At 59.9% G+C, this 25941-nt stretch overlaps 4 protein-coding genes across 24 annotated transcripts in view; 3 read left to right on the top strand and 1 right to left on the bottom strand.

Annotated features, from left to right (window-relative positions):
* Window positions 1-6216, top strand: part of PHF21A (PHD finger protein 21A) — a 196928-nt gene extending 190712 nt beyond the window's left edge. For all 18 annotated transcript variants that reach the window (XM_077863021.1, XM_077863020.1, XM_077863034.1 and 15 more), the window contains one exon: window positions 1324-6216. In XM_077863021.1, the coding sequence (XP_077719147.1) occupies window positions 1324-1581 (258 nt within the window). In that variant the 3' untranslated portion in view covers window positions 1582-6216. The remainder of the gene's footprint in view (window positions 1-1323) is intronic.
* Window positions 6217-6382: 166 nt separating this feature from the next.
* On the bottom strand, window positions 6383-12279 carry LARGE2 (LARGE xylosyl- and glucuronyltransferase 2). Of its 3 annotated transcripts, XM_077863013.1 has the most exons (14): window positions 11747-12279; window positions 11294-11653; window positions 10889-10971; window positions 10514-10637; window positions 10092-10263; window positions 9857-9961; window positions 9264-9376; window positions 9051-9176; window positions 8815-8970; window positions 8543-8703; window positions 7852-8130; window positions 7424-7573; window positions 7133-7328; window positions 6383-6877 (listed from the first exon to the last, which is right to left on the bottom strand). In XM_077863013.1, the coding sequence occupies exons 2-14, from the start codon at window positions 11591-11593 to the stop codon at window positions 6671-6673; spliced, it is 2172 nt and encodes a 723-aa protein (XP_077719139.1). In that variant the 5' UTR covers window positions 11594-11653; window positions 11747-12279; the 3' UTR covers window positions 6383-6670. The 3 variants fall into 3 exon arrangements, with proteins under 3 accessions (XP_077719139.1, XP_077719140.1, XP_077719141.1); XM_077863014.1 differs by lacking the exons at window positions 11294-11653; window positions 11747-12279 and having other exon boundaries at window positions 8543-8697; window positions 10889-11135; XM_077863015.1 differs by lacking the exons at window positions 11294-11653; window positions 11747-12279 and having other exon boundaries at window positions 10544-10637; window positions 10889-11127.
* Window positions 12280-15347: 3068 nt separating this feature from the next.
* Window positions 15348-24630, top strand: PEX16 (peroxisomal biogenesis factor 16). 2 transcript variants are annotated; one of them, XM_077863009.1, is made up of 11 exons: window positions 15348-16446; window positions 16647-16682; window positions 17367-17443; window positions 17792-17925; window positions 18051-18151; window positions 18913-18993; window positions 19079-19221; window positions 19319-19405; window positions 19536-19655; window positions 21655-21719; window positions 22249-24630. In XM_077863009.1, exons 1-11 carry the CDS (start codon window positions 16335-16337, stop codon window positions 22502-22504), a joined length of 1212 nt encoding a protein of 403 aa, XP_077719135.1. In that variant the 5' UTR covers window positions 15348-16334; the 3' UTR covers window positions 22505-24630. The 2 variants fall into 2 exon arrangements, with proteins under 2 accessions (XP_077719135.1, XP_077719136.1); XM_077863010.1 differs by having other exon boundaries at window positions 15352-16446; window positions 19079-19231; window positions 19333-19405; window positions 22249-22433.
* A 514-nt stretch (window positions 24631-25144) lies between these two features.
* Window positions 25145-25932, top strand: FREY1 (Frey regulator of sperm-oocyte fusion 1). The gene is made up of 3 exons (XM_077863011.1): window positions 25145-25309; window positions 25547-25620; window positions 25776-25932. Exons 1-3 carry the CDS (start codon window positions 25206-25208, stop codon window positions 25895-25897), a joined length of 300 nt encoding a protein of 99 aa, XP_077719137.1. The 5' UTR covers window positions 25145-25205; the 3' UTR covers window positions 25898-25932.
* Window positions 25933-25941: the final 9 nt, after the last annotated feature.

The raw sequence follows: 25941 nt of genomic DNA, 5'->3' as shown, positions 1-25941 counted from the left end.
ATGTGGCTCCCAAGGGCCCATGCCAGTCCTTCAGCTTATTAACAGTTAATTTGGGCGGACGCAGTGTGCCTCCAAGTTACAGTTCGGCCCTCAGGACAGGTGGCCAGTCGGTACGTGGTACCTCTCCAAGCTCTGGAACCTCCTGTTGGCTTTCATCTGAGAGAGGATTTTCAGTGTCCAGGCTGAAGAGATGAAGTAGCAGCTGCAGCAGTATAGCCACCACCTCTGTGTGTGCCTGAGTGGGTGTAGGAGGAGACTGGAGCCTCTCCCGACGCCCGGTAGACACAGATCAGGTCCCTGTATAGAAGCCTTTCTAGTCATCCCAGTTAGTGGTCTGTCTGCACAGCGCTTTGCTCCCGTCCTTTCTTCCACACCCTGCTGATTGCATCTCCAGGTTTTCCTGACCAGCTTAAGGAAGATAGGTTTCTGGAGACAAGTATTGGAAGTAAATACTGCCCAGCCTGGCCTGTCCAGGTGTTGTATACAATCCAACAGCCTGGCCTTTCCAGGGTTGTATTTGCAGCAGAGATTCTGAGGCCCTGCCAGAGCAAATTTTATTTCTCACTGGGTAGGCACCCCTCCCCTTTTTGGAGCCAGGTGGCCTCAGCCCTCATGGGCAGCGGGCAGTACCCTGGACTTGGTGGCAGTTGAGCTGTCCCACTTGGCGCCTTTCTCCTCATCACCGTAGTACCCATGGCATGCAGGTTTCACATTCTTTTTGCTTAGACCAGAAGTCAACAGCTGTGGGAGACCTTGGGCAAAAGGGCAAAAGACAAGTGCATGACCGAGCAGAAGGGTTTCTGTCAACTGCAGTGTTTGATTCTCCCACATATCACAGTGCTGCTACCCCCAGCCTGCCTCTAAATTCTTGCCGACCAACTGATCGGTAGCCCTCGGTAGCCCTCAAATTGGATCCACATACCACTGGCTCCTTTTCTGCCCTCCAAAGCTCAGTCCGGTCCTGAGCACATTAGCACCCATTTGCAAGGCAAAAGCATGCCAAAACCTGCCCAAACCAGCTTCAGCGCAGCTCTGGGAATGTTTTTAAGATACCTTTATTTTGCAGCATTAGAATGGTAATTCACGTTTGGTTTTAAGTCCTGGTATCCAGCAGGGTTGGCATTTAAACCACTCACTTGCACTCTCCCTCCTGCCTGTTGGGCTGCCTCCTCCTGTTGGGCAGTGGTGCCACCTCCAGTGCAGAGCTGAACAAAGTTTAGGGGCACACACCAGCCAACAGGGTTCTTTTACCTGGAGAGAGCTGCCAGGCCTGTCAGAAAAGCCACGGAGGCTCAGTGCCACTGCTCTTCTCATTTGCTGCAGAAATGCATGGAAATGAAGAATACCATCTTGGCCCGGCAGAAGGAGATGCACAGCTCCCTGGAGAAGGTAAAACAGCTGATCCGCCTCATCCACGGCATCGACCTCTCCAAACCTGTAGACTCTGAGGCCACTGTGGGGGCCATCTCCAACGGCCCGGACTGCACCCCCCCTGCCAACGCCGCCACCTCTACGCCGGCCCACTCCCCCTCCTCCCAGAGCTGCACAGCGAACTGTACCCAGGGGGACGAGACTAAATAACAGAGCCCCGAGAGGAGAAGCCACGGGATCCCGGCGGCAAGGAGAGCAAAAACACTGAAGACTCTAGAAAAGCAAAGCCGGATTTCTTCTGGAAAGTACAGAATTCTTTTGGTTCTTTGGTTCCAGAGAGAGAGAAGATGCTTGTGCCAGGTGGCACCAGAGTTTGCCAATTGATCCTTCTTATTCTGTGTGTACATGCAAAGATTGGACCATGTTACATGAAATAGTGCCAGCTGGAGGTTCTTTGCCAGCACCATGCCAAGTGAAATAATATATTTACTCTCTCTATTATACACCAGTGTGTGCCTGCAGCAGCCTCCACAGCCACCATGGGTTTGTTTTTGTTTTGTTGGGTGGGGAGCAGGGACGGGCGGAGGGAGGAGAGCAGGTTTCAGATCCTTATTTGCCGAGCCGTTTGTTTAGGTAGAGAAGACAAGTCCAAAGAGTGTGTGGGCTTTCCTGTTTCTAAACTTTCACTACTATAAAACCAAAAAAAAGGAAATCGAGATTTAACCAACCCCAGTGCCCAGAGGAGGGATGGGAGGGAAGGGGAGGGAGCCGGGGTGGGAAAAGTCTATCAAATAAGCAGTATTTCCTATTGTCTGGTGTGGGGCACAGTGCACGGAGGAGGACAGCCCTGAGGTCCTTCTGCGCATTCCACTTCCCGCCGCGGGCGCCCCCACCACTCCCCCAGTTCCTTCCCTGCTTTGGCAAATTGGCGCGCATCCCCGCGGATGATCCGGTTACCTTCCCTCTCAGGCAACAGGCAGAGGCCACCCCCCCTGGCCGTTGCCAGAGCAGGGAAGAAGGGTGTGTGTGTGTCCAGGAAGGAAAAAAAGGTGGATCAGTGATTTTTACTTGAAAACAAGCTCCATCCCTTTTCTATATTTATAAGAAGAGAAGATTCTGAGCAAAGCAGCACGCGACCCAGGTGTGTGTGAATTGAATGGAGATGTTTCTTTTCTCTCTTTTTTTTAATTTTTGTTGTTTTGTTTTGTTTTTTTCTTTAAGAAAAAGTTTTATTTTGTTTCTTTTACTTTTTTGGTAACAAAAACTAAAATAAGGAATAGAAAAGCTGTTTTTCAGGCTGACAGTCAATTAAGGGTAGTCGAGGCCGTGCATGGTAGACTAGGAATCATAGTGTCAGTGAGGTCCAGTGAGTCTGTGTGAGTCCTTGTGTCATCGTTTGGGGCACTGTTTTTTATGCAAGGGCAAAAATCTTTGTATCTGGGGAAAACAACAACAACAACTTTTTTTTAAATTAAAAAGGAAAATAAAAGATATTGAGGTCTTCCTAGTGTTACTTAAATTAAGATCAAGGTAAGAAACATTGTAAAAAAAATTACAAAAGTGCTATTTGTTTCCTAAAAACAGTGATTTCTATTAAAAAGGTGTCAGAACTGGAGAAAATGCTGTGTAGTTATAATTTTTTAGCACAGAACCTGCTGATCATGATGACATTTTGCTGTGTTTGTGTCTCAAGACTGGTGGGCTAGTCTCCATGATTTCTGTCCTCTGGACGACTGCAGCCCTGACGGGCAGCAGCCAAGCCCTCCCACCACTCTCCCCTCCTCGGAAAGGACTGTCCTCTCTTCTTGGCGCAGGGATCTGGGCTTCTGTTCTTGAAGCCTGAGTGGAGTGTGGATGGTATCAGGACCCTACCCTACCCATTGTCTCCTCGGATTTTGCTAGAGCAAAAGGCTGGTGCCTAAATAAGATCCCTTCCTTTGGTGCTGCTCTCCGTCTTTCAGCCACCAGCATTGTGAGTGCCTGCGGGACAACTCTGAAGGACATGGCCTGTAACACTCATTGGTGCCCATGCACCCTGGCCTTGGCGGGGGGGGGGGGGGGAAGGGGGGTGCAGGGGGCAGGCTGGCTGCATCAGCCCTTGGCACTGAGAAAGAATGCAGGAGTGAGATGTCTTGAGGGTACATGGTGTCTCTGAGACAAAGAGCCCCAGGGTGGCCTTTGTGTCTGTCTTGCCTTTGAAGAGGTCTGACTCTCCAGCTGCTTTCTCTGCCTGCTGGCTCCAGGTACCAGACGTGGCTGTCTATTGCCCTTTGCCCATCCTCAGGCTTCCTGGGCGACCTTTGGCTAGAATCGCTGTGCTTGCCTTGGCCTGGCCTGTCTCCTTCATGAGAAAACCAGGGTTCTGAAAGACTCGGACCATTTCTATCATCTTGCCTCATGGGAGGTCAATTTTGTCAGGCATGTTCTCCCATTGGAGACCATGGCCCATTGCTTGCCTGGCCCCCAGAAGGGAGGCAGGCCCTGGGGGTCCCAGCGCTCCTGGGACATCTCTCCCAAGCCCACCCCATTCTCTCTAATGGCCAGAGTCTAGGAGTGGCAGAAAAGGTCCCGTTAGTTTCCCCCCTTTCCCAATTAAACCCTGAGAGCAAATGCAAGAGAAAGGAAAACTTCTTAGGTCAGATATGCCTCATCTCTACTGGCCATTTCATCTTCCCAGGAATGTTAGGGGATTAAGAGTGGCTAAACAGGCCTCAGAGTCAGGCCCTGGCAGTGTGAGGTTGCCTGGCAGGGGGACAGAGGAGCTCCCTTTTCTCCTGCAGAAACCAAGGTGCTACGTCTAGTCAGGGAGCTGTGGAGATGCCTAGACTAGTTGGAGGAATCGTTGGCAAAGGTTCAGAGCCCAGCATCAGGCTGTATGCCCGGTCTTGAGCTCTCCCATTTGACTTGTCTGGGCCCAGAGGCTGCGAGTTGCCACATAGTACAAATCTTTTCTTGAAAGAAGTTAGGGAAACGATCATCACTAGAGGCTCAGAAAGCTGCCTGAGAATTCCCGGGGTGTCTGGGGAGGCTTGGGGGGCGGGTAGAGCTAGGAATCCACCAGTATTTTGCCTGCTGCTGTGAGTACGCACTCTCTGGCCTTGCCTGGGGTTGGGATATGATCTTCCTAAAGTGCAGATACGAACCATTTCGTGAGTCAGCTGGTGTGGGGTACAAAATGTAACTCTGGCCCCAAACCCACATTCTGGATTCAAATTCCAAAACTACTTACTGCCAAGAAAAGGCCCTGGTCACCCCGTCTCCTTTTCCTTTACCGTCCTGCCAAGAAAAGACCCTCTCTCTGTGCCCTAGACCTGTGGGTGCTTGTGACCCCCCGAGACACACTTCCATGACTGCTTCACCTGGGCCATCTTCACCTCTTCCTCCTCCCCCCGCTGCTACTCTTTCGCCATGCTCAGGCCTAGCTGCTCACAGACACCTCTCAGACCAGCTGGCTTTGCAGTCACTTCAGAGTCCAGGGAGTGGCTGCCAGTGGGCCCTTGAACAGGAGGCCAGCGGCGCAGGCACTGCACCCTGAAGCCGGTGAGGTCACGTTGCTGTCATCTTCCCGCCTCGCGTTCTTGCCAGTGCCAGTGCCGCCTGCAGGTCCTTTTTCTTCCCTGGAGCCTGCTGGGTCTTGTCTCCCCTCTGCTGAGCTCATCCAGAGTTCTGCTTCCTCCCTTCCTTATCAGGCCCTTGGGGCAACCGGGCTCTGGGCAGCCTCTGGTGGGGCCTTTCCTGCGTGGGGCTGCACCGCTGGCATCATGTGAGTGCCCGGGTTCCCTGCGGGGCCCGCCCGTCCCTTCTTCCTGGCTCAGGCTCAACAGGCAGTGCGAACGGGCACAAGTGCTGCCCTCACGTCTCTCCACATGAGTGAGGGGGACTGTTTCCAGCTCATGAAGTCTGCATGTACAGTTGCCCCTCCAGCCATCTCTGATACTTCCTCTTGGGGCCAGCAGAGCCTCTCTGGGCTCTCACTCCCAAGTCACACATCATGCGCTCTAAGCGGTTTTCTCCCTTCACTCCCTTTTAGGGTGTGGTCTTTCTTATCCAAAGGGCTTAATTTAGGAGACTTTTACCCCAGAGGTAAAAGGCTCCTCTGGGTAGTAGGATGGATGGTGGCTCAGGTATTCTCCAGGCCCTGGGTTCTCCAGATTCCATGGCTTCTGCTGGATAGGGGCAACTTTGCTCTGTGTAGATGACTGTGGGCCTCACCCCCACCCCTCAGCTGGGCACCCTCCGCAGGAAACAGGAGACCCACTCTCACCCTGACTTACAGCCGTCCTCAGTGTCTGCTCCTCTCTAAGGGAGGGCGCGGCCCTTGGGAAGAGTCCCCTGGCCCTGCGGCAATCGGCAATCGGCAAATCGGCAATCGTGAAGGGGAGGAATCCGGGGGTCGCCCCCTCCAGAGAGAGAGCCAGGGTGGAACTCTTGAAAAATGGCCCTGGGAGAGGAAGGGCAGGGCTCCCAATTCTACTTTGTCCCTCCTCCCACAAGGCCCTTCCTCCCTGAGGACTCCACCATCCCCCACAGTGGCTTGTGGCCTCTGCACCTCTGTGTCGTCGGGTCCTCAGCCCAGGGTGAGCCGCAGTCAGGCAGGACAGGACGGGCAGCCAGAGGTCAGCACGCTCCAAGCAGAAAAGAGCCAGCCAGCCCCCAATCCTGTCTCTTGTCCACGCCCTCTGTGATTTCAGTCTTGATAGAACTTGTATTTGGAGTTTTGTGCTTCAAAGTTTTTGTTTTTGTTTGTTTCATTTTTGTTTTGAGGGGGTGGGGGGGGATCCAGAGCAGCTGATCAATTTGTATTTATTTATTTTAACATTTTACTAAATAAAGCCAAATAAAGTCTCTCAGCCTCATGGTGTCGGGTTTGGGGCAGGGGAGGGTGGGCAAGGTACACTCTGGTTCGGGCCTCCAGGGGAGGGTCCGGGGCCCTCCTGCAGCTCCTGGGAGACTGAGCACTTTCCCCGCTGACCCACACCCTCATGCCCCAAACCAGACGGAACACGAAAAGGAGCTTGAAGAACTTTGATTATGAAAAAGAGATGTACAGAGGAAGATGGGGGGAACCAGCTCCAAAACGGTAGCAGAGGGAGCCTAGACCCCAGCCATAGATAGCAGCAAGGGGAGGCCCCCAGGCCCCACCACACAGGTGCTCCAACTGAAGCCCTTTCCACTGAGACCTTAAATAATTTAGATAGCAGGGAGGGGGGTTAGGGTGGCAGGGTTGCTCCAGTGTCCTCAGTGTGTGAGAGCCAAGGTGGAGGGCAGGGGTGAGCCATACAGGCCCAGCCTCCGGAGTTCAGGCGCCTCGGGGCTGCTGCAGGGCAGTGAGGTATTTGAGAGCAGCAGCCCCATAGCGACGGGACAAGTCCTGGTGGAACTCATCCTTGAGGGCCTGGAGGCAGTCACGGTAGGTGGGGCTAGAGCGGAAGCGAGAGATGTCAAGGCTTGGGGCATGTGGCAGGTGGATGGTGAAGGCCTCTGGCAGCACCAGGAGCTCGTATTCCTGCAGGGGTAGAGGCAGAGGGACATTCATTGCCTGGGCTGGGGGGAGGATTGCAGCTCGGGGGGGGTGGGGGCAGGTTTATTTGGTAGCCCCTAATAGCCAAAGTAAGGGTCAAGGGCAGATTGTAGTTCTACACAGAGGTGAAATTTCTAACAGTCCTGCCTAACGGAGCAGTGTGCCATGCTGAGGTGTAGTGAGCTCTCTGGCCCTGGAGGTATTCAAATGGAAACTGGAGGTAGCAAGGCATGTCCTCACCTGTGCATCCAGCTCCACGATGTGGGCCACTTTGTTCCAACCGAAGCCCACGAATCGGGGGTCATAGCGGGGACAATCACGAGGCACCACCACGTAGGGCTCGTAGTCAGCTGCCCACTGCACACGGTATGGGGTCCGAGCCTCCCGCCAGCGGACATAGTCTGTGGCCGCGTGACCCCGGGGCCACTCGTGGAACCTGTGGTACAGGATGGGGCAGGGTGCCCAGCTAAGGCGGGGAGCTCGGTGAGCGGGCGGGGGCCGCGTGGGGAGCGGAGCAGCGGCCTCCCCTACCTGAAGGTATGGAGAGCGCCGGAGTCCAGCAGGGCCAGCAGTTCGGCCTTGGAACTGGGGAAGCTGAAGCGGTAGTGGAGGGTCTCGAACGCTGGCACCACCAGAGCCGCTTTCTGCTCGCTGCCCAGCTGCAGCTGCTCGATGGAGGCCCTGAGCGGGGAGCACCCATCAACAGGGGAGAAGAGGGGAGTCGACTCCCCAGGCCAGGGGCCCTCACAGACACAGTGGGGCGTCTGCGGGGAGCAGGGCTGCCTCCCTGCGGCAGCCCAGAGAACCGACATGGGCGCCCCCCGCCCCAATACAAACCCATCTTACAGAGGAAACCGAGGCCCTGGAAGGCGCAGCCACACGCTTGCGAGGGTCCTGGGGTGCCCACCCCCGGCCTCAGGCACCCAGAGGCCGTCCCTCCCCGCCCTCCTCAGGCCCACCTGAGGTAGTCGTAGAGGGAGAAGGCAGGCAGGAAGTCGATGTCGCTGAGGAAGACGTAAGGCGTGAGGGCCTGGGCCAAGGCCACGTTTCGCAGCTGGTTGACGGGGTAGAGGGGGCCCTCACGGTACACCACGTGGTAGGCCACGTCCTGCCGGGCGGAGAGCACTGCCGAGGCCTCGACGAACCGCAGGAACTGCTGGGCCTCTGCGTCTGTGAGGTACAAGGCCAGGCTCATGGGGCCCGGCCAGTGCCTGCACAGGGCTTCTAGCATCTGCAGCCTGGGGCGAGGGGGGTGGTCAGCCCAAGGCCAGCTGGAATACCTCCCCGGGGTCCTGCCATAGACACCCTTCCGGTGACTTCCTGCGCACCTGCCACAGGCTTTTTATAGGGTCTTACTGAATCCTCCCACGTACCCCCCCGGGTGGGCCCTTTCTCATGGAACAAATAAGAACACCAAAGGCCAGAGACCTCAAGACTTGCCCGTGGTCTCAGGGCTACGGACGGGCAGTTCCAGGCACCTGCGAGATTCCCCAAACCCAAGCCCTTAACCGCAGCCAGTGTCTCCACATTCTGGAAGTCCTCAAGCATGAGGCAGCGAGAGCTCTTCCTTCCGCCCACTGAAACCATCCTCTTGGAGATTCCCGGTCCCAGCCCTGCCTCACTCCCTGCCGCCGTCCTCGGCCCTCTCACCGGTCCATAGAGAGCTGGGCCACCAGGGTGACGTCGTGAGGCCGGCCGGGCGGCGGCACGTGGGGCAGGAAGGTGACGTGCACGCGGTGTACCATGAGCTGCTGCTGCCGGAACTCGAAGCAGGCATCTTCCTCGTCCAGGTGTGCCAGGGCCTGCTGCAACTGGGGGGGAGGGGGGGTGTCCCAGGGACATGAGTCCCCAGACAAGGCCCGGGCCCACCAAAGCAGTGGGGGGAGCGTCCCCGGAGCCAAGGGTAGGCGGCTCCCTCCCACCTGCTTGGCCCCAGACGGCGGCGGGCTGGGGCACCCGAAGAGCTCCCTCCGCAGCAGGTTCCCATCATACTCCAGGAAAGTCAGGTAGAGGTTGCGGAAGTAGGCCACGTGCTTGTTCTTCACGCGCAGCTTCTTTGGTGAGTTCCAGTGGATCACCTGGGACCCAGGAGGGTGTTGTTCAGGGGATGGGAGCAGGGAACAAGAGCCCCCCACTCAGCAGCCCCCACCCCACTCACCTTGAGATCAGCTGCCTCCGAGTAGCAGCGCTCGGCCAGCGTGTGGTCTGACAGCTGAACGTTCCAGACGCAGGGCAGGGGCTGCACCAACCCCGGGTGCTCCTTGATAACGGCATTGAAGATATCCTGGGCAGAGACAGCTGTCGTGCCTCGGCCCAGAGCCTGCTCCCTGCCCGCCCCCCCCCCCAACCCGGGGCAAAGGCTGCCCCTGACCTGGTCCGCCAGCGAGGTGGAGGGCAGGGTGAGGAGCTCCTGCCCGGCTGTCAGCTTCCACATCTGCTCCCAGCCAGCCTGCCGGAGCCGGTCCAGCCACAGGAGGATCACACCTGCCCAGGGGAAGGGGCGTCATACTCACCTGGGCTAACCCTGCTCCTGGGGTCAGGGGTCATGAAGCTGTCTTTTGAATGTTTACTCTTTGACTTAGTGGCATTTTCTGACTGTTCAGACAGGAGCGTGGACCAGTTTGGCCAATGATCACTCCTCTTGGGGGTGAAGGAGGACACTGCACAGCTTACAGAGCACCTCCACAGGCATCTTCTCACACTCAGTGACCCCGGGACTGGCAACGTCATCCCCATTTAATGGATGAGAAAACAGAGGCCCAGGTGGACCAAGTGGCTTGGCCAAAGTCATTCAGCACAAATAGCCAAGGCTGGAACTGTTTCTGGCTCTTCTCCTGGTGTTCTTTCGACAGCACTATTCTTCTGGGGGTGGGGTGGGGGCTCCTAGCATTCTGTGCCCTGCCCAGTCCCTGGGGCCTGAGGACCAGTGGCCACCCCTCCTGCCTCCCCCAACCACTGGCCCACCTGTGTTAAATCCCCGGCCCAAGGCAGGCCAGGGCCTGTGGTTCCTCCAGAGGTTGCCCAGGTACCAGTCGCTCTGGTTCTCCACAAGACCGATCACCTGCTCGTCTGGGGAGGGAGGGCACGAGGGAGCTGCCTGAGGCCCCCACTGGACCTCGGATCAGCGCTAGGCCACAGCGGGGCCTGGACAGGCCAGGGAGGGGGACTGGCTGGGGCTGGGTCCCAGGTCGTCTCTCACCAGAAAAGTGAGCAAAGAGTGCCCAGAGCTCTGCAATATCAGAGGCGAAGGTAACGTCGGTGTCCAGGACAATGACACGGGCCAGGTCAGGGGGCAGGACACCAGGCAGCACTAGCTTCATTAGCCCGTACAGGCCAGAGTAGTGCTTGTTGGGAATCCAGGAGATCTGGGGCTGTAGGGTGGGGAGGACAGGGCATGAACCTGGCAGAGAAGGGCCCATGAGTGCCAGAACCTGCTCAGGGTGACACGGGGAAGAAGGCATAGGCCCAGGGAGGCTGAGGGATTGGTGCTTCTGTAGGTGTGATGAGACTGGGGGTCCCAGGCAGCTCTAGCCTCTCTGCCACGCCCCCACCCCATGCCATGCGAGGAAGGAAAGAGCTGGGCACCACCAGAAAGAGGTGCAAAAGGGCCAGGGCTCCTGCCTTGAGCTCCTCCGCGTCATAGAAGCTGACCCGGACTGCGGGCACCATCCACGTGTGGAAGAGCATCTCCAGAATGTTCCTGGCAGTGGCATCAGTCACCAGATGGAAGTGCAGTGGATTTTTCCTTTGGGAAGGACAGGTGAGGAAAGCCGCTAGGCCCAAGAAGGAGAAACAGGGGACAAGACCCTCTGGAGGGACTCAGAAGTCAAAGCACCAACTTTGACAAAGAGCTTTTCTGTACCGGGACCTTCAAGGGAGGAAGGGACACTGTCCCTGTGGGGCAGATGGGGTAACTGGAGCTCCCATATGTTCCCCGAGGCTTTGTTCCCTTCCCCACTCCTGACTCCCCGCCCTCGCCCTGACACCTGGTTATACCTGTAGAAGAGCACAGATTTCACCAGGGTGACGAGGTCTCGGCTGGAGTTATGTCCCGCACACACGACGGCCACGTGCAAGAGCTGCGGAGGGGACGTGCAGGTGGGCAGCGGCCCCTCCCCCGCCAGCCGCTAAGACCTAGGCCTGGGCAGGCCGGGCCGCGGGCAGCGAAGCCCCAACCCGCAACAGAGCTAAGGAAGAGGCGGGGGCGTGCGGAGCAGGGGTCCAGCCCTATTTCACAGATGGAGAAACTGAGGCCGGGAGCGGGGGAGGCGTCCCCCACCAGCGGTCAGTCCGGAGCCACCTGGCGGAGCGTCGCCAGGTGCAGCGATTCCCACGGGGGCCCGGGGGCCCGGCGGGGGGGCGCCCCCGAGATTCCCGCCGCCAGGGGCCGCGCGCACCCACCTCGCACTTGGGCAGCGGCGGCCGCGGCGGGACGCAGTCGGAGCGGCTGTGCCCCCCGCGGTGCGCAGGCGGGTCCCCGTCGACGGCAGCGGCGCCCCGCGGCCGCCCGCCCGGGGAGACACACGGCGTCGGCGCGCAGGGGACGGAGCCCGGGTCCCTCCGCGCGCCGCCTGGGCCGCCGCGCTCGCACTTCCCGTCTCGGCCAAACTGGAAGAATCCGACCAGGAGCAGCAGGAGCAGCAGCAGCAGCAGCAGCAGCGCGGCGGCCCCCAGCGCCCGGGCGCGCCCTCGGGGCAGCATGGTCGCGGGCGGGGGCTCAGGGCGGGGCGCGACCCCGGGCCGGGGGCTCCATCGCTGTCCCTGTGGATCGCGGGCGGAGGTTGGAGGCTCAGCCTGGGGCGGCGGGCCCGACGGCCGCCCCGTCCTCCCTCTCGCCCTGAGTCGCCGCCGCACCTGCTCCAGGGGCTCGGGGACGCCGACGACCCGCTTCCAGAAGCCGGCCGGGGTGCAGGGCCCGGGTGGAGGCGCAGGCCAGCCCCGTCCGAGCAGGAGCCAGCCCCGCCCCCAACCTGGGTTCAGGTTTCACCTCCGCTCGGCTGAGCCCAAAGGGGCGGGGACCCCCCCGGGGGTCCAGCCCCTGCTCCGGCATCCGAAGGTCCACCTCTGAACTCCCCGCAATCCCGGGAGGTACCCCGAGAACCCCCCCGGATGGCTGGAGGGAGCGGGGGCAGCCACCCGGGAAGGCCCAGTCCCCGCCACCTGCCCCGAGCCCATCCCCCTCTTCCCAGCTCTGAGGCCCCATCTCCTCCCCTCAACCTCCCACCGGGGGAGGGGCCCGTGACCCCGGCCCGGGATCAAAGGGACGGCCCGGGCTAAGGAGGAAGGAGTGGAATGCGCGGCCTCGGGGGTCAGGGACACCTGCTCCGGGCCCTGGAGGCGGGGCACCTGGAGCTCCCGGCCGCTCCGCCCCGCGCGTTTCTGGCCGGCGGGCCTGGCGGCGCGGCCGGGACAAAGCCGCCTTGCGAAGGTCGTCTCCTGCCCCCGAGCTGGCCTGGGGCCTCACCGACGCGGGAACCAGAACCCCCCACCCTTGCCTGGACCTGCGCATCGTGCCTGGTGCCGGGGCTGTATTTCTAACCGTGCCCCACCTCGCACCCCACAGCAGGCCGCAGCCTGGCCTCGGCGCTGGAGGGAGAGGTGGGCGCTCTGGCCCGGAACAACGACAGTCACGGTTGACCGAGCACACACTGAGCCAGGCCCGGAGCTGAGCTTTGAGGAGCCTCAAGTCTCAGTCCCCTCCCAAGAAGGGACCTGTTAGAACACCCACCCCTTCCCCCAGGCCCCTTCCCTGAAGGCAAAGTGTCCAGTTGCTCTTCTGGAAAGCCTTCCTGGGCCTGGACTTGCCCTGGATGTTCCTTCTGCCTGGATTCTTCCAGAATCTCACAAGGCCAGCTCCTCCTTCCATATCTCTTGGTTTATTTTATTCCTAGCAGTCCTCTGAAGTCCACCTTGTGCACTTGTGTGTAGCAGGTCTCCCTCTCGGGAAGGCTGCTCATGGGACTGGAGCCTTGTCCATCTTGCGCTGCCCTAGGCCCCAGAGCCCCCCCAGGGTCCAGCAGCACCAAGCGGGAAGTATGTGCTGCAAGTGGCCAAGTCGCAAGAGGTCTCTCGGTGACCCGGGTCCCTTTAGCCCAACTTCACCTATAAAAAGTGAGGGCCAGGGGCGCCTGGGTGGCTCGGTCGGTGTCTACTTGCAGCTCAGATCGGGATCTCAGGGTCCCGGGATGGGGGGACGGAGCCCTTCGTCCAGCTCCCTGCCCAGCAGGGACTCTGCTTCTCCCTCTCCCTCTGCTGCTCCCCCTGCTTGTGCTCTCAATCTCTCTCTCAAATAAAGAAAATCTTTTAAAAATTTTTTTGTAAAAAGCGAGGGTCTGAGAGACCCTAACCCCCAAAGCAGCTGTGGGAAGCAGTCCAGCATGAGACCCCTCAAGCCTCCTCCTCCAAGATCCCGGGATGCCTTTCTCAGGGAGATGGGGGTTTCCAGGAAGGTCCAGTTTTGGAGGCCAGGGGTAGTGGTTGCCATGGAGACCAATGGTGGCTCCCTGAACATCTGGGAATTAAGAGGAGATGAGGGGATGCAGGGGCCCTCCTGGCCTCTGGAGCTTTGAGCTTCCAGCCCCCTTGACCCTCACCTCTAGCCTGGAGCTGGAGTGGGGGGTGGGAATGATTACCTCCCCAAGACTCTCAACAGAGACCGGGGACGGGGGTGGTGTAAGGAAGGTGAGGAAGAGGGTAGAGACAGGAGCCGGGGGCCACAGAACTTGCTGTAGCTACTCACAATGCCGGCCCCACCCCTGGCTTAACCTTACCACTCAGGGGCAGTTCCCTGCTGAGATGCTTGCTGTAGGTCCTCCAGAGGTTATTCTGGAGCAGGGGGAGTGGGAGACAGGTGTGGGCACATGAAAGGGTGCTGGTCTTCTAGGACGGAGACCTGGTTTGACCCAGCTTTGTCCAGGACTTTGCTGTGTGACTTGAGCCCAGTCAGGCCCCCTCTCTGGGTCTCTGGGTCTCAGTTCCCTCATCCCGGCTGGTCTAGTTCTCTTCTTCTGTGGCTCAGGGCGGACTGAAGGAGGGAAGTTCTGGCCCAACTTGCCCAGAGGCCGTTCTAGCCCAGCCAGGTGATCAATTCCAGGCAGGGACCCGGCAGGGAGGGGCTGCCCTGGGTGCCTCCTGCACACACGGCCACTCTTTGTTTCTGGGACCTAATCAGGCCTGAGATCTGGGGAGGAAATTCAGGCAGCTGTGCTGCTGCCAAACTGGCTGGGCCCGTGCTCCCCTCCCAGTCCTGAAGGGAAGAGGAGAAACAGATGCTAGTGCTCCTCATTCTGTGTGTGTGTGTGGGGGGGGTGCTGCTGCTCTGTCCTACACACATTTTCTCCCCAGAACCATGGGACCATCAGCCCTGGGAATGTCAAAGAAACCTCATACTCCCAGTCCTCACTCTCTCCATTGCTGCAGAGGCTGCAGAATGAAGGACTGGAGGAGTGCCCCCTGGTGAGGTTCAGGAACATGTTCATTAAGATGGGGTACAGGGCACCCGGGTGGCTCGGCTGTTTAGCGCCGCCTTCAGCCCAGGGCCTGATCCTGGAGACCCGGAATCGAGTCCCACGTCGGGCTCCCTGCATGGAGCCTACTTCTCCCTCTGCCTGTGTCTCCGCCTCTCTCTCGCCTTGTGTCTCTCATGAATAAATAAATAAAATCTTTAAAAAAAAAAAAAAAGATGGTGGGGGTATAAGGAGGAAAGGAGAAAGCCTCACATGGAATGTGCTGAGTCCTGGTCTTTAACCCCAGCTGCTAACTCGACTCAGGACCAAGTAGCCTCAATGTGTCACTGCCCTTGCTGGGCTGTGGGCAGTAGGAGAGAGGGCACTGCTGTGGGAGACACACATTGTGGTCCACTTGGCCAGTGCCATGCTATGTGACCTGGGACAAGTCCTTTCAACTACTTGGGCCTCTTATTCCCCATCTGTGAGAAAGAGTGCATACCTAGCTGGCAACGTTGCCAGGAGTGGTGTAGGAGTGGGCCTGGCACCCACGAGGTGGTGAGAAACGATGTTGCCCGCCACCACCTCCTGTGTTCTCCAAGACCTTTAGCCTCTCCTGAGGCCCCGGGACACAACCCCCTGGGTCATAGTGCTTGGCATGAGTGAGGAGGGCAGCTAGGATTCCCCTCCCAATATAGAAGAAAACTAAGCTGGAGAGGAGGGGGAGGGAGGGGGAGTGCAAGGAGGGGCTGTGGCTTTCTAGCAAGGTGCGTTGCTTAAAACCGCCTAGATTCTGTGGTCAGGCTAGACCAAGATTCGTTCGTAAGCAGCTCTTTCCCCTTCACCTGCAGATGATGGCCCGTAGAGGGAATTGGGCAAAATAATGTACTACTACTTTCAGGGTACCAAGGCCCCGAGGGCCACGTCCCCGCGGGCTCAGCCCCGCGACCCCACCCAGGCCCCGCCCCTTTGCGCACAGCCAATCAGGGGCGGCCTCACCGGAGCGTCAGCTCCCTACCTCCCGCCGCTCCTCTCCCGCCACAGCCCCTTCTAGGGAGGCCGCCCGGTTTGGGAAGATTCCCAGGAGTCTCCCCCCCGTCCCTTGGGGAGCAGCTGAGGACCGGGAGGTGCACCCGTGGGCCGAAAAGCGCTTTGAGATTGAGGCCGACTTCGAGGACCAAGCCTCCCCTCAAACCATTTTACAGATGGGAAAACTCGAGACCCAGAGAAGGGAAACACTCGACCAGGTCACCCCTCGGCTAAGAGCGGAAGCCCGAAACGGAGTTTATTCCGGGAAGATGGGAGTGCACGTCCGCACAGTACATGCGGGAGCTGTGGCCGAAGCCCTGCACTAACAGTGCTGACCAGGGGATCGAGACTGCGTGGAAGCCTGGACTCTTCCTTGCCTCAGTTTCCCCAGCACTCCCTCTGGTGGGGGACGGGAGACGAGGCAACTGGCCAAACGGGCTCCTGCCAAGACCCTCCTCGCGCCTCCCCAAGTCTGATCGAGGTTCCTTTAGCGAGCTGCCTCCCGGCCCTTTAAAATCCGGCCCTCCCGTTCGAGCCTCTCGGCGTTCCATTGGAGAGACTCCAGGGTCCTGGTCCCTGCTCTGGCATGAACTGCTCAGACTACCGCGGGAGCGGCCTGGAACTGCTAACTGCGCAGGCGCAAGAGCAGCCCACCCGGAAGGCGGAAAAGCCCGGTTCCAGCAGCGCCGGGAGGGTGGGGGGCGGAGAGCGTGTCAGCCAATGACCTGAAGGAGCAAGGAGGGCGGGATCAGGCCCGCAGTTGCTAAGCGCTACCCCGGTGGGAGGTGATCTAAGATGTGGGGCGAAGGGTGGCTCAATGGCCCTTCACGTCACCACCCTTCTGGCCCTCGGAAGTTGAGCAACGGTGAGGCGGGCCTAGGACCGGAAGCAGGAAGGAGGGCGCAGGAAGCAGGGTGCTGCAGCCCGTCGTACAGTCGGTCCGTGTGTCTGTCGGTCCCGAGGGCAGGATGGAGAAACTGCGGCTTCTGAGCCTCCGCTACCAGGAGTACGTGACTCGTCACCCGGCCGCCACGGCCCAGCTGGAGACGGCAGTGCGGGGCCTCAGTTACCTGCTGGCAGGTGCTAGCCCGACCTTTGCCCCACCCCTTCGGGGCTCTGACCCCTGACCCCGCCGGCCCCTTCCCTTCAGAGTCGGGGTAGTGACCGCTGTGCTTGAGAACTACCTTGCAGGTTCCCGTAGGGCATAGGGAGGGGCCGTCGGGGCCCGAAGCCGCAGGCTGAGGCAAATGCTCACCGCCCCCTCGTGTGCCTTCCCCCAGGTCGCTTCGCCGATTCGCACGAGCTGTCGGAGCTGGGTGAGCGGGGCCCTGGGCTGGGCGGGGGGCGACCGCCGGGGTCGCAGTCCTAGGTTTTCCGTTCGATCGTCCTGTGCTGTGACTGAATCGGACAAGGCCCAGCGGCCACTGTCTTGGGCCCTCCGTGTCCCCATGGTCGGGAGACCAATCTGGGGGCCTTGACTGGTCGGGCAGCTGGCCAAGTACCTCTCCTGCCTTTGCCCAGTTAATCCTCCCTATAGTCCTATGAGGTAGGTTCTGTTACTGTCTTCAGTGTCCGGTTGAGGGGACAGAAGTTCGGTGAGGTTAGGGGACAGCTACTGATGATCCCGGAGCCGGGATTCCAACTCGGATTTCTCACATTCAAGGAGCCCCACACTGTAACTGCCTCAGGAGTGTTTGCCCAGGGAGCCCTGGAGGTAGTGAAGGGAGAGATGGAGCCGCCAGGTGACCGGTGCCCAACAGCAGGGCGGCAGCTGCTTTGTCACCGAGATCAAACCATCCTTTCTTGTTCCAGCCACCCACACGAGATCCTCCTGGGGAGTGTGGAGCTCGGAGGGGGTGGGTGGGGAGGCAGGTTGGTTTCCACACAGTCTGCGGCGGGCGGAGTAAAGCAAGTGACAGGCGATCCCTGCGGCCCTGGGGAGAGGGGGAGGGTGTCGAGGCTGCAGAACCAGCCCTTCAAGGCCACACCGTCCCCCTCAGTGTACTCTGCCTCTAACCTGCTCGTGCTGCTCAACGATGGCATCCTGCGGAAAGAGCTTCGGAAAAAGTTACCTGTGGTGAGAATTCCATCGGGAGCTGCGGGCGGGAAGCACAGGGACTAAGAGTGAAGGAGTAACCAGCAGCCCACGTATGTAGCATGAGCTGTGGTCTCAGAGCGTGAGACGTGCCTCCGTCCGTCTGAGTTTCAAGCCATCTCGTTAGGTGAAGGAGCGAGTTGTCAGTGCCCCTCAGATGAAGAGACTGAGTTTCAGAGACATGGAGTAGCAGGTCCCACCTGGAGAACTCAGGCCTGCACTTATAGTTGTAGGGGAAAATCCACTCCTCCTGTCAGGCTTCCTAGGGGGGAGGGCCTGGGGCAGCCCCCCACCCCCGAACCCTGACCTCTGGGCCTGGGGTCCTTGCAGCCTCTATCCCAGCAGAAGCTGCTGACATGGCTGAGTGTGCTGGAGTGCGTGGAGGTGTTCATGGAGATGGGGGCCGCCAAGGTGTGGGGTGAAGTGGGCCGCTGGCTCGTCATCGCCCTCATCCAGCTGGCCAAGTATGTCGGGACCGAGGAGGGCAGGTCCTGGGTGGGGGTGTCTCGGGACCAGCAGTTCATATGGGGTTCACAAGAGCACCCCTGACCCCCTGGGGCTAGCTGCCTCCCCTGCACTCCCCACCCAGGGCTGTCCTGCGGATGTTCCTGCTGATCTGGTTCAAGGCTGGCCTCCAGACCTCACCCCCCATCGTTCCACTGGACAGGGAGACCCAGGCACAGTCCCCAGGTAAGCTGCTTCTATACTCTGGGGTGGCCTGGGACATGGAACTAATTTGTGGGTTCAGAGCAGGCCAGCAGGAGTGGTGTATTGTCTGTTTATGGAGCACATCTGTCCCTATCAGCTCAGTTTGCTCTCATCACCCTGTAACATACAGAGAAAAAAAAAGAAAAATTAGGCGAGGGGCAAAATCAGAACTTGGACTCAGAACTACTGGCACCAGAGTCCTCATTCCTTTTTGTGGGTGGCAGGAATAGGGGGCAAAGCATGAATAGGACACAGAGGTCTTGCCAACCATGTCTTTGGGACTCGTTCTGTATTTCAAGAGTTGCATGAGGCAGGGTACTTGACATATCTGTCCCTTCAGGGCTTTGGACTCCTCACCAATTGGTCACCGGGCCTGGCGCTTCTGGCCTTCAGTGGGGACCGTTCTTTGTTTCTCTACCTGGTCATATTGCAAGCAGGGGACTGAGAAGACCTGGCCCTTCTGGTGCTGTGGTCCACACAGTTATGGTTGGGCTGGGCCTTCCTGGCCTCACTCCAGTCCCTGGGAAGCCTGGGTTTGGGGCAGCTCCCCTGCCTTGGGTGATGCTGGGCTTTGCCCAGGCCAGGGGGAGTGCTGACCAGAGCACCTCAGCTGCCGCCTTAGTGCAGGCTTTTCCATGTCCTTCCATTCTCCCCTTAGCCTGTGAGCATTCTCTGCATGCAGGTTCTCTGCAGGTTCTGCTGGAAACATGTCCCTTTGACAGAATCTCTGTCCTTGCTCTTAGATGGCGACCAGAGCAGTGGCAGCCAGGAGCAGTCATACGTGGGGAAGCGGTCAAATCGAGTGGTACGAACCCTCCAGAATAGTAAGTGTAGGATGTAGTGGCCTGGGCACCTCAGTGCTGAGGTCAGCCGCGGCCTGACTGCTCATCAGCTGCCTTTGTGTTCTAGCTCCCTCCCTGCACACGAGGCACTGGGGAGCCCCCCAGCAGCGGGAGGGACGACAGCAGCAACAGCGTGAGGAGCTGAATGTTCCCCCCACCCCACTGGGGCTGCAGGAGACCATCGCCGAGTCCTTGTATATTGCCCGGCCCCTGCTGCACCGTATCCTCTGCCTGCGGCTGCCTGGCACTACAGGGCGGGCCAGGAGTGGGGCGGGCGGGTGGGCCACGTGCTGGAGACATCCTTGACACCTTGGCCGTCAGTGCTCAGTCTGGGCCTGTGGGGTCAGCGGTCGTGGACACCCTGGCTCCTGTCCGGCGTCGTGGATGTGACCAGGTGAGCCTGGGTCTGCCCGGGGAGTGCACTCCTTCTGCCGGGCTTCGTGCTGCAGGCCTGTGCAAGGGGGGCACCTGAGCAGACCGGGCCCCCATTGCTAGCCCTGACTGGTGCCCCTTCCGGCCTCCAGCCTGAGCCTTCTGAGCGACAGGAAGGGCTTGACCCGGAGGGAGCGGCTGGAGCTACGGCGCCGGACCATCCTGCTACTCTACTACCTGCTGCGCTCCCCATTCTACGACCGCTTCTCCGAGTGAGGACAGGCCCCTACAAGTGGCGAGGCCCACTCTCGGCTCCAGCCCCTGTGCATGCCTTCCCTTCCTCCCAACTTCCTCCATCCTTGGGCACTGAGCACCCACTGTGTGCTGTCCTGGGTGTAACCATTTCCCTGGCCTGGCCCAGCCCTGCCCCAGAGCTGGCAGGCCGTGGGCACATACATGCAGGAGTTAAGCAGCATCAGCTCACAGAGGGCAGGGCTACCAGGATGTTGGCGGGTGCGGACTTTCTTCCTGTGAGGTAGTCCGGATCCCCACTTCACAGAGGAGGCCCTCGAGGTTCAGGGAAGTTTAAACAGAGCCACCCAGCCAGCCAGTGGCAGAGCCAGGTGCCACGTCTGTGCTCTCCCTTGGCCTGTCCCTACCATGCCCAGCACCTGCTCTGTCACCTTCGAGGGTCCAGAGCTTCCAGCTTCAGCCAGACACAGAGGGCCTACTGGTAGCAAGTAAGGGGGACTTGGGGGCAAGTTCCCCAAGGCCTGCCAGGTGACTGCCTGAGGGCAGACAGATCTGAGGAGGGGTCCCTCTGGACAATGCCAGGGGCCATGAGATAGACCGGGGGCTCCTGGAACCCCCTCCATCTCTGTCTTAACTAGTCCTCTGCTAGAAGAATAGTAACTGGAATTACATACATACATACATTTATTTATTTATACTTTATTTTTGAAGATTTTTTAAAAAACATTTTATTGATTTATTCATGAGAGCCACAGAGAGAGAGGCAGAGACATAGGCAGTGGGAGAAGCAGGCTCCCTGCGGGGAGCCCGATGTGGGACTCAATCCCGAGACTGCAGGATCACGACCTGAGCCAAAGGCAGATCCTCAACCACTGAGCCACCCAGGCGTTCCTAGAATTACAATTTAATATTAAGACCACACGACCTCTGTTTTGCTTTGGTTTGATTTGCTTTGTTTTTGAGGCAGTAGGAAATAGGTTTACACCACATTGGTGAAAATAAGCCTGGCCCAGCAATTCTTATTTTTCAGATAAGTGCAAGCTCACAAGGTACTGAAGCCAAATCCTATTCCTAGCGCTAAAGGAATATTCCAGAGACATACAGGGACCATATGACCTCTCCCCACAGACAGCCTGCACTTTGCAGAGGAAGTGTAGCCCCAGGATCTTGGAACTGAGGCATTTTGAGGCAACAGTACATGCAGAGATGGCTCTGCAGGCAGCAGGCCTCTAGTGGGGCATGCGCACCTGCCGACCTGAGCAGCCTAGCACCCTTACAGCAGTGACCCAGACTGAGAAAGTTCTAGAAACCTGTCAAGAGAAATTCCTGGTCCCCCCCCAGAGGACAGGAAGCCCCCTTTCCTTACTGTTGGAGACCGAGTATGTCTCTGGAGCTGGGCTGCCCGCCTGTCGTGTGACCTTGGGCAAGTGGTTGAACCATACTGTCCCTCATCTGTAAAATGAGGACATGAGAGTGCCCACCTCATTGGGTTGTTGGAGGTCTTAACTGACCTCATCCTACAGTAGCACTTAATGCAGAAACACTTAACAAATGCTCAATCTAACCATTGCTTCTCTCGTTACGATCCCGAACGCCATTGTCTTACCCACGTTCTCCCGGGGGAAAGCCCTGTCTCTGAAACAAATAGGGCCTTGGGCCTGCCCCTTCCGCTGAGGGTGCCCCCCTCAGACTGCTCCCCTGCGACCTGGTCACTCAACATTGACTTGTGAGCTTTCAGGGTGGCTCGGCTCTTCTGACTGTCCTTCCCTCGGGGCCCTCATCGACCCTGTGCTGGGATTGTCCCGCACGTGGAGCATGTTGACTCAGGAGCTGGAAGGGCAAGACGAGGGGGAGAGCAGTGGGAGGAGGGTCTGGGGTGCCGTGAGTAAGCCACCTGCCCAAAGCTGAGCTGTGGGCGGCCCGGGCCTGTGGCCCAGAGCTCTCCTCCTCTTATACCAACGTCTGCAGGCACCCAGGCCACCCTACTCAGCCTGCTCCCTGTTTATCTTCTCTCTGCAGGGCAAGGATCCTCTTCCTGCTCCAGCTGCTGACAGACCACGTCCCGGGCATTGGCGTGGTCGCAAGTGAGTATGGGATAGGGTGTGACGGTTACCGAATATCATGAATCTTTTGAGTGGCCCCGGGTCTTCTGTTTTATCTCCTTGAAACTTGATTCTTAACACCATCAGGAGAGGGAGCCCAGATGTCAGGTTGGGTGGGTGACAGCTTCTGGGCAGGCCCCAGGCCTGAGCCATAGAGCCTCAGGGGTGGCTGGAAGAGGGTGTCCTGTCTTGGGACACCCTGGGCTGTCAGCCTTTGCCCTGCGCCGGGATCCTGGAGCTGTACACTCCTGGCTTCTCTGGGGATTCTCTGGCAGAGCTGGAGCCCACCAGGCGTTTGGAGCTCTTACCTCAGCAGAGGAGGTCTTTGCAAAGGGAGACCGAGGTTGCTAACCATGGCGCCTCCCTAGGGGCGGCCAGGCGGGGCAGTCACTTGGGCTTCTGGCTGGGCAGATATGAGCAGCTGTACTGGGCAGCTGTGGCTCAGAAGGGCCTTCGGTAGAGCAGAGTCAGATTGGAGTCTGGCCCTCAGCCCCGAACTCTTTCATTGCAGGGCCGCTCATGGATTACTTGCCCACCTGGCAGAAGATTTATTTCTACAGTTGGGGCTGACACATCCCGGGAGTGGGTGCAGGGAGGGGCAGGGCGGCACGTTCTGCTGCTGTGGGCAGGGGGTGCCTGGGCCGTTCAGTTCCCCGGGGCCCCTTTGCCCTAATAAAACTGACTGGCAGCGCCCGAGCATGTGGCCTTTCCATGCCCGCCGCCCAGGGCTCCCAGCACCCCGCCTGGCCAGCAGAGCACCCCCCTGACAACCTCGACTTTTCACCCTCGGGTGATGGAGCCGCTACTGCTCGCACTTGTCCCTGGGCCGAGAAGCCTCTATCAAGACTGGGACCTGGGCTCCTCTGGCCACAGAAACCTGGGATTTAGCCTCATCAAACGTGGGAAGCTACAGACGTAAACTCAGCTCCTCTCACCGGTCCCTGGTGACAAAAGACAAGGCCGAATGGGCAGTGGGCGACAGCTGCCTGTTGTCCTCTGGCCAGAGCCTCTGCCCCTTTCTCCAGGACCCTGTGGATCCCGCCGCCCTAGGTGGTGGCTGCAGGCCAGCCTCTCTGGGTGGAGCCTGGTGAAAGGTGGGCCCGGTGTGGCTCGGGGACACGGCAAGCCCTGAGCCCTCACTTGACAGCAAGAGGTCTTCTCCCTGAGCAGAGGAGATCAGGCACCAGCCAGCCCTGGGGCCAATGCTGGGGGTGGGCTTGGAGGGTCCGGGAGCCCAAGAGGCTCTGGGGAGAAGCGGGTGCAGGTTCAGGGCTTATGAGCTGGGGTCTCGGCCAGCTTCCCCAGTGGCCACATCTGGAGCCACACATGCTGCTGGGGAGGGTGCAAGGGCCCAGACGGAGCAGCTGCAGCCCAGCCCTTCCGCCCGGACTATCACCTTCCTCAGCCTCCGCCCCGTCCCCTTTGCCCTCTGGACAGACCCTACTCTCCTGCTAGAGTCTCTAGCCCGGTGAGCGGCCCTTCAGTTCTGAGGGCTCCATCTGTACCAGCCTCTGCCCTGCCTCACGTCCTCTGACACCCTGCGGGGAGCCCTGGGAGGGAGTGCCACCTCCCTCTGCTCCCCTCAGGTACCTCTGGGGAAGGCTCACCCAGCTCCTGGGCCGGAAGGTGAAGGGACAAGCCTTCCGGTGCTCACAGCTTGAGGCCTGACCTTCCATTGAGCGCAGTGACTCGCTGGGCACCTGCCCTGTAGCGGGCGCTGGGCCTGGTGCTGCGCATGCGGCGAGGAGGAAGCAGGCCTCCTTGCTGTCGGGCTCTCGCCCAGATCGGGGGACACATAAGCGCCGGGGTGTGGGCAATAGCTTGAAGCGTGTACCTGCGGGAGTCCGGGCAGAGGTGGGCCAGCGGGGGTGCTGGCTGCCTAGCTGACACCTGCGGAGGGCGCGCCGGCCGGGAGGCCTCCGGTCAAGAGGCTTTCCAACGGGTGACCCCGCGTCCACCCTGCATCCGCGTTGGGCGGGGAGGGGAGGTTGTGTGCAGCACAGCGGGCACGTGATGTCACAGCAGTGGGGGCCGCGGCAGGGGCAGGAGGGGTGAGGCGGGAGGCCATGGGCCAAATCCGACGGGGGCATGACGGGGGCATCGCAGGCCTGGCGAGAAACAGACCTGCCTCCAGAGGGCAGGGAGAAGGGGCCCTTTCAACCTCCTCCCAGCGGCCTGGTGCCGGGGCTGTGGCGGACCTTGCCAGAAGCTGAGCAGCGGCGGGCGGGCAGGGGCCCTAACAGAGGATGGAGCCTGCTGAAGGCCATGGCAGGGGGAGTGTGACAGGGTGGAGGTGGAACCCTGGCAGGCCTCGGGACTGGTCGTGGAGAGAGGGAGGGAGACGGTGGCATCTCAGAGGCACAGTCTGCAGTGAAAGAGATGCCAGCGCTCGTGAGCGTCGGGGTTCCTGAGGACAGGAGCCAGGGAGGCCCCTCTGGGCCTCGGGCACCTTGGCGGTGACAGGACTGGGCCGGACCCGGGAGGTCTGCGGTCTTCGGAGCCACGGGGTTTCCGAAGCAGAGCCCTGCTCGGCCCTCAGGCTCGGATTCCATAGGTGTGTGTGGATGGGGCCTGGGGGTGTGTGAAGGCCCCGGCTCCTGACGTGAGCTGGCCCATGTGGCCCGAACCCGGCTGGGCAGGAATCAAAGGCAGGGCCCCACAGCTTTGCCTCAGCCTGAGACGAGACTGTCTCCATGCTATCGTTTATTCATTCGACAAATATTGAGCATCCACCAGGAGTGGCTGGGGCTCCCGCGGTGAACAAAACCAGTCCCAAACTCGGGAAGCTTCCACTCCAGGCAGCAAGTTGCAGGCTTTGCCACCTAATTCCAGATCGCTCTGTCCAGCCTCGGGGGTGGTGGCAGGGCCTGTGGAGCCCCGGGGCCAGGCTGCTGGAAGGTCGGGGAACAGTGGGGAAGTCTCTTAGGCTCCCCCCACAGCGGCATGTCCGAGTGGGCCCATGGCCTGCTCTGGGCCCTTCGGCTGGCAGGACGCCCCCGGCGTCACCCAGGAGAGACGGTGGTGGCAGCAGGATGGGCAGGGGCGAGCGGCAGAGTGGGAATGGTTGGGGCTCTCCATGTGACCTCCCCTGTGGGCCACACCTCGGGCCCGCACGTGTGTACCTTACCTCACATAGACGAGAAAACGGGGGCGCACAACTGTGACACGTCCACCTCGCAAGAGGCAAGGTTGGGATGAGAACTGAGATCAGACTCCAAAGGTCTGTGCCCTTAGTCCTTGGGCAAGGACACTAGAGCCAGATGTGGTTTGGCACCTGTTGGCCGACGGGGTCAATAAAATCAAACCAAACCAAACCCCGCCTGGAGGTTTCGGGCCTAGCCGCGGGGCTGGCGCTGCCACCGAGCCCTGGAACCAGCGGCCTTTGTGAGGTGGCCCTGGGGGTTGGCAGCAGTTCCATCCTTGGGGGGGAGGGGCTGCAGAAGCCCGGGACAGGGACCCGGGTAGGAGATGGTTCTCACCATGCTGGGGGCTCTGTACCCCAGGGCCGGGCTGAGCCTCTTCCTCCTCTACCTCATCCTGGCAGCTGCACTCCTCCACCCCCAGCCACTGAGGTAACTCCGGGAGGGCAGGAGGGAGGGGGGGGACCGAGGGTCAGGGGCCCCCAGGGGCTGGGGCCTGGCAGGTGGGGGGCTCTGTTGTGCTGCCTCCCGCTCCCCTCCCCGCAGAGGGGGGCTGGCTGGCACCACGATCCTGGGTGTCGAGGCTCACCAGTCCCCCACCCTGAGCCTTCACAGGGAGGTGGTAGTGGCCTCCAGAGCCAGGGCTGAGCACCCCAACATCTCCCACAGGCCTCAGCAATCTGTTCCTGAAGAATTCTCAGCCCCTCTGGAACTCTCGCAGCCACTTTCCGGCCTGGTGGATGGTAGGATCTCAGCCCTGCCCAGGGCCCTGATGGGGACACGTGCCCTAGGGGAGGGCGCCCACGACCAGCCCCGGGGTCTTGTCATCCCAAACGGCACCGTTCTGGGGTGACCTCGGCCGATTCCCCCAGCCACCCACACCCTCTTCTCTCCCTAGACTATGGGGTTCGACCCAAGCACCCCTGGCCACGAGGCCCTCGCCCCCTCCTCTCCCGGGCCCAGCAGCGCAAGCGGGACGGGCCAGACATGGCTGAGTATTACTACGACGCACACCTGTGACGGGAGCCCCTTATAAAGCTATTCTGTGCAGCAAAGGCTTGGGC

Source organism: Canis aureus, chromosome 21 (genome assembly GCF_053574225.1).
Source record: "Canis aureus isolate CA01 chromosome 21, VMU_Caureus_v.1.0, whole genome shotgun sequence".
NCBI lineage: Eukaryota > Metazoa > Chordata > Mammalia > Carnivora > Canidae > Canis > Canis aureus.
Note: the sequence above shows the minus strand (reverse complement) of the source record. Positions and strands in the feature narration are given on the sequence as shown.